The following is a 5,663-nucleotide window of genomic DNA, read 5'->3' as shown; positions in this document are numbered from 1 at the left end:
TGATGGCGCGGAGTAAGAAAAATATTTTATATTTTTTTTTATAAAGAAAGTATTTTTTTTATAATAGTTTTTAAGCTAATAATTTATTTATTTTTTATCAAAATTAAATGTTTTTTCTGTGTGGAGTGTGATGTGAAAATTCTTTAAAATAAAAAAGAAAGTGTATCACACATACCATGATGAGAATGATATAAAAGAGAGTGGTGTATTTCTCAAACTAAAAAGTGATAGTTTAGGTATGAAATTTAAACTTCCAATTAATTTAGGTATGAAACTAAAAAAAAGGCATACTTTAGATGTTAATGACAAGAGAGAGTTGCTCGAATGGTAAACACTCTTCACTTTCCACACAAAAGATTGTGAGTTTAATTCATCCAGAAAGCAATAAAATGATACTAATGATGTTTTTTTTCATTTTTCGATTCCATTTTGGTCAAAAAACCAATTTGGGTTTTCTATCCGATGTCTTGACCTCACATAGGAGCCTCGATAAAATTTGGATCGACATTACAAGATTCATTCGGGGTTGGTCTATAGTGAAGTCTCGACTAGATTTATATGGCACAGTGTAGAGCTTATTTGGAAGTAACGCTCCCTAAAAGATTTTCACTATATCCAAAATTTAAATTCGAGACGGGTACACGATGTTGGTTGGTCAAAATCTTATTTACAAACTTGACGTGTGTAGTTGGGAAAAGACACAAGTTGAGGGTTGAAATAAAAATGAAGAAAGACATAAACGCCTGGAATTGTGTGCTCTGCAAAAACAAATGAAGGTTGGCAATGGCAGATTTATTTTATCTAATAACAAACATAAATGATCAATCATCAACTCTCTCTTTCAACATAAATTAACCATTCCTCAATTCGAGATTTTCTAATCCAATATTTAATCGCCAAAACTACCCATTTTCATCACACAAAAATGTCAAGTAACGAAGAATCCATGGAAGACATCAATGGTCATTCATTCGGCAAGGTCAAACAGCGTTTCAAAGATCGATCTCAGGTACATATTTATTTCAATTTCTGTTTTTATTCTTCTTTTCAATGATGCACTCTACGTGTTTGAACAATTTCTTCAATGATATCATCATCTTCTTCTTTATTTGTGTAGAAAACCAAAGAGAAAACGAAACAGATCTTGACAAAACAAGCTGCACAGATCGCTAAACGGGCTGAGGAACATGAACGATTCATCAACAAGGCATGCATATTACTTCTTTCTGAGTTGATACAATAAATCAAATCTTTCTGTTTGAAGTTGTATCAATTGGACTTGTGATGTTTGTAGGTGACTCATCTGATGGGTGTTCTTGGGTTTGGGGCATTTTGCTTTATTTTGGGTGCAAGTAAGTGGAACTTCTTATACTCTAATTAAACCTATATGGAATTGATTCTTCCTAAATTTTAATTTCTTTTTTTGACTCAGGGCCTAAGGATATTCGATATGTTTACTGTTTGTTCTATGTCATATTTGTTCCTCTGAGATGGATCTACTATAGATACAAGAAATGGCATTACTATCTTTTGGTAAGCTCAACTTTTTCACCCCTACAGTTTTTGTTTTTCAATTTGTAGTTTATGTGAAGCAAAACAATGTAGTTAGTTGAACCTCTATGCAAAGGATATCATCTAGTTATATTTGTATTCCAAAATTTTGAGTTGTTGGCTGTCGTAAGTTCACACTCCATGAATCTATTTGTTTGTTCATTTATTTTAGTTTTACTAAACAATGCAAAATTAACATCTTAAATGAAAGAGTATGATGATTCGTAGTAGAAAGCGGATAAGAATGAGCACTGATGTACCATCATATTTATTTGGTGCTTTCGGCATTTTGACTTTGTCTAAATAACATCCATGAAACGTTTATGTTATTAATCCCAAATTTCAGGTCCTACTAGGATTTCAATCTTTAAAGCATGGGGATATAGTTTATGTTCCTTCCATGTCTAGCTATTCCTGGTAGGTGGGAAATTCGTTCAAATTTGGGCTTCTTGTTTTGCAGGACTTCTGCTATTATGCAAATACAATTTTCATAGTCACACTTCTGTTTTTTCCTACTAAGGAGAAGCTATTCATGGTTTGTTTCTCATTCGCCGAGGTAAGTATCTTATATTTTAAAGGTCCTTAATGCTAACTTTAAGATTTGTCTACTCTTAAGTTTGTATTCTCTTTCATTTAACTGCAGGGACCTCTAGCATGGGCATTGATTGTTTGGCGGTGTAGTTTAGTGTTTAGTTCAGTTGATAAAATTGTCAGTGTCTTCATACATCTTTTACCTGGTAAGTAGTGCATTTTTTTGTTTTCCTATTGCGGCCATATCAACTTATTCACTCCCACCAAGGAAACTACTGCATCATTCTAAAAATAAGAGGGTGTCTTGTTTTGAATATACTCATGCATATGTATAGTAGATTCCCTGTTATTTCTCCATATTTGGTTGTGGTTTCATTCTAAGGATCTGGTTTTTGAGTTCAGTGCTGCTTTAAAACCTCTAGTAGATTACATGTTGGGTTGTCCATTTGGATTATCATTTCTCTGCTCTTTGATTACATAGCTTGGTGTTTCATTATCAAAGTATTTGTCTCAATGTGTAATTGCTACAAAGGTTTAGTTGTGTAAAGTTATTTTTAGAAGGAAAAGAAAAAGGTGATGAAATGAGGTTTATTGATATTCCTCTCTTGAGAGCTTGTCTGGTTGCCTCGTGTTTCCCATTTTTATTTGTAATTTCTATTATGATCATGCCTTCGTGAATGATATTTGATTTGATCAATTTAGCTTTGTACAGTATAGGTCAACAGTAGGTCAATTGTAATAAGGGTACCCTTCCAATTTTCTATTGATGCCTGATAGATACCATATGCTTCGTGGGTGTTCAATTCCTCTGAAAGCTAATTCTTCAAAGTCTGTCAGAGTTGCTTAGTAGTAAATTGTAGTTATCTGGTTGTTCAACTTCTGCTCCAGAAAATCGTGTAAAATACCCAGTGACTAATCACCTTTTAGTGCTGCATTCTGTGAAACATGTTTCGAAGTCTGTCAGTGATCTTAGTTGTAATTATCTGGCTGGTCAGCCTCTGCTGCAGCAAATCATGTAAAACACTCAATCAACTATTTTATGAAAAGTAAAAATTTAAGACACTCAATAAGTAATCAGACATTTAGTGCTGCACTGTGTTAATACCTAGAAGTAGTAAGCTTTCTGTTCAGAGATCATAAGATGTTTATGTGACCATTGTATTACGAATGATATATCCTTTGGAATTGTAGTTTTACTTTTTTCAAATGAACTAGAAAGTTTGCCTGTTTTCTCTCCATATTAATTTAACAGAACTCTTGGCTAGTAAATTAATTACCTCCAACCATTCTGATCTGCAGGGTTGGTTTTCTTCACAATTCGCTGGTGGGATCCTGAGTTTTTTGGAGCTATGCATCCCGAAGGGACTCCAGAACGAGCATCATGGCCTTATGTAGAAAGCCAGTCCTACCTTTGGACATGGCTATTTTGGGTACCGTTAGCTGCATACTTTCTCTGGCAGGTTCTCTATTACCTTATAGTAGATGTCCTACGTCGACAGAGGTTTCTGCGAGACCCTGAAGTCATGACATCTTACAGGTAATCATAGTGTTCTAATTTTTGCTGCCTATGATAAAGTCTTATTTTGGTGCATGTACTTTTCTTTCTCCATCTGTCCTTGTGCTAGTTTGTGAACGTTAGCGTGGGTCATTATGTTTATGTTGTTCCTGGCTGTTAATATTCATTATTTGGTAGGGAGCTCTCCAAAAAGGCGAAGAAAGCAAACAACGTATGGTGGCGTGTTAGTGGTTTGCTTGGGGACCAGAATCGCTTGCTTATGTATATTCTGCTCCAGGCCATATTTACTATAGCAACTACAGCGCTCACAGTGCCCATATTTCTGTCATATAAGTTGCATGTTGTATTCCAAATATTTAAAGTTTCAGCATCTATATGGAATGGTGGAAACTTTATGCTTGATGTGATGCCCAGACAAGTGATTCTCAAGGAGGAAAAGAAAAAATCAAAGATGTCGACTGTCCCCGACCAGAACGATGAGATCTCTTTACACGAGACCAACGACACTTCTGAAACAGTTCATTCAGAATAATGGAAGTGTTCATCATCTGATTTAGCTGTTGTTAACTTTTCTATCTGCTTTACACATGAATGAAAGGTTTAAGTTGTGTGACTCACAAAGTTGTAGATTTGGTGAAAGGAAAAATGAACTATCTTCATTCTATTGTGAATTTGTAAGTGAGATCAATCTAGGTGCTCCAGCCAATAGATATCGCTATGAGTAGTTTTGTTTTTTGTCCTGGTGAATTGCTGGAATTATTATATTATTAATACAAGCTTAATGTTTAGGTATATGTGTTAAATAAAAATATGTTTGTGTCGTAAATTGTAGCGTGTGGTTGAAGTAGTTCAATAAATAAACGATAATAACTGATCCATTAGAGTCGATGAAATCGAATGAATGCATAGTTGGATATGTAGTTGGTTCAGGTCTGAGGCATACAAGAGTAATTCGGGTCATTGGTTGAACTTTTGGACTGTTTTGATCACGGTTAAAAATTTAGTCAAGATGAACCCAGATCGACGATTTGATGATTCCAAAAGGTTTGGAATGTGATTGAGTCAATCCGCATTTTAAGTTATTTTCACATGATTTCGAATGGATTTCGAGGGTCCATTTGGAAAATTTGAAAGATTAGACATTATTGGCATAGTTGTGTATTGGTGCAGGTTGATTTCTTCTTCGTGTTCCCCATGATCCTATCATGATTCAAAGAGGAAATGGGGTGTGCGTTTTGATCGAATGAAGGGGTTTGCAATTGCGTTAGAAGATTCGAGGGTTGGGTCAATTTGGTCTAAGACCTCGCAAGTGGTAGGACTGGGCCATTCTCATGATCGTGAGGGACCTATCACATTTGCGAATAAGGGATTCCACTTCAATTTTGGGAGCTTGAGATCACAAATTGGGGCGATTCAAAAGGGGATTTTCGAGCTTTCTTTGTGAAGTATGATTTTAAACATATAATATATGCATGCTATGCCAATGTATCATCAAATTAGTGGCATTAATATAGACCTTATGAAATGATATTTTGAACATGCTTTAGCTTGGAGTTGATGTTTCCTCCTTGAATATGTGCATTTATGTGATTGCATTCATGTTGGGCTGCTAGGTCTCCTTCCTACCCTCCTTATGATGTCATGTATCTCATTTGAGGACGAATGTTCCATAGGGGAGCTATTGTAGCTCCTCAAATGTGAAAATAGCTAAAAAAGAAAGGTCAAACGGCAAGTCCACAAACCCAAAACGGACCAGACTCTTCACGATGCCCTAGACGGGTCGTGTAAGATTCCACGACCCATTAAGTGGCACGTGAAAGCCATCAAGGACTTCCCTAGGCAGAAGTCCCCTGGACAGTGCCCCAGAATGCCCGTCGTGACTTGGACGACTCTTCTTGGGGTTCATACAAGTCACCCAGTCAGCAAGGTTTCATCACAGGTCATTGTGAAGGACCACAGACATCTAGACGACCCATGAAGTCGTCCATGAAATAGACTTGTCAGGCCTTGAATTTTGGATCAATTTCAAACAATCATATCTTTCTGCCTAAAATGAATTAGGTAG

The 5,663-nt window shown here is 35.9% G+C and overlaps 1 protein-coding gene across 1 annotated transcript; it reads left to right on the top strand.

The window, feature by feature from the left end:
* Nucleotides 1-593: 593 nt before the first annotated feature.
* On the top strand, nucleotides 594-4,392 carry LOC107023988 (uncharacterized membrane protein C776.05). The gene is made up of 8 exons (XM_015224848.2): nucleotides 594-1,009; nucleotides 1,118-1,207; nucleotides 1,295-1,352; nucleotides 1,433-1,533; nucleotides 2,012-2,107; nucleotides 2,195-2,288; nucleotides 3,382-3,619; nucleotides 3,776-4,392. The coding sequence occupies exons 1-8, from the start codon at nucleotides 926-928 to the stop codon at nucleotides 4,128-4,130; spliced, it is 1,116 nt and encodes a 371-aa protein (XP_015080334.1). The 5' UTR covers nucleotides 594-925; the 3' UTR covers nucleotides 4,131-4,392.
* Nucleotides 4,393-5,663: the final 1,271 nt, after the last annotated feature.

This window comes from Solanum pennellii, chromosome 7 (genome assembly GCF_001406875.1).
Source record: "Solanum pennellii chromosome 7, SPENNV200".
NCBI classification, from domain to species: domain Eukaryota; kingdom Viridiplantae; phylum Streptophyta; class Magnoliopsida; order Solanales; family Solanaceae; genus Solanum; species Solanum pennellii.
Note: the sequence above shows the minus strand (reverse complement) of the source record. Positions and strands in the feature narration are given on the sequence as shown.

What these genes read in the sequence shown, in the direction of transcription:
- LOC107023988 (XM_015224848.2), top strand. Translation starts at nt 926, where the DNA reads ATGTCAAGTAACGAAGAATCCATGGAAGACATCAATGGTCATTCATTC. An exon ending in TTGCTTTATTTTGGGTGCAA is followed by an intron (nt 1,353 to 1,432) that starts GTAAGTGGAACT and finishes TTTTTGACTCAG; the next exon opens with GGCCTAAGGATATTCGATAT. An exon ending in CTTCATACATCTTTTACCTG is followed by an intron (nt 2,289 to 3,381) that starts GTAAGTAGTGCA and finishes TCTGATCTGCAG; the next exon opens with GGTTGGTTTTCTTCACAATT.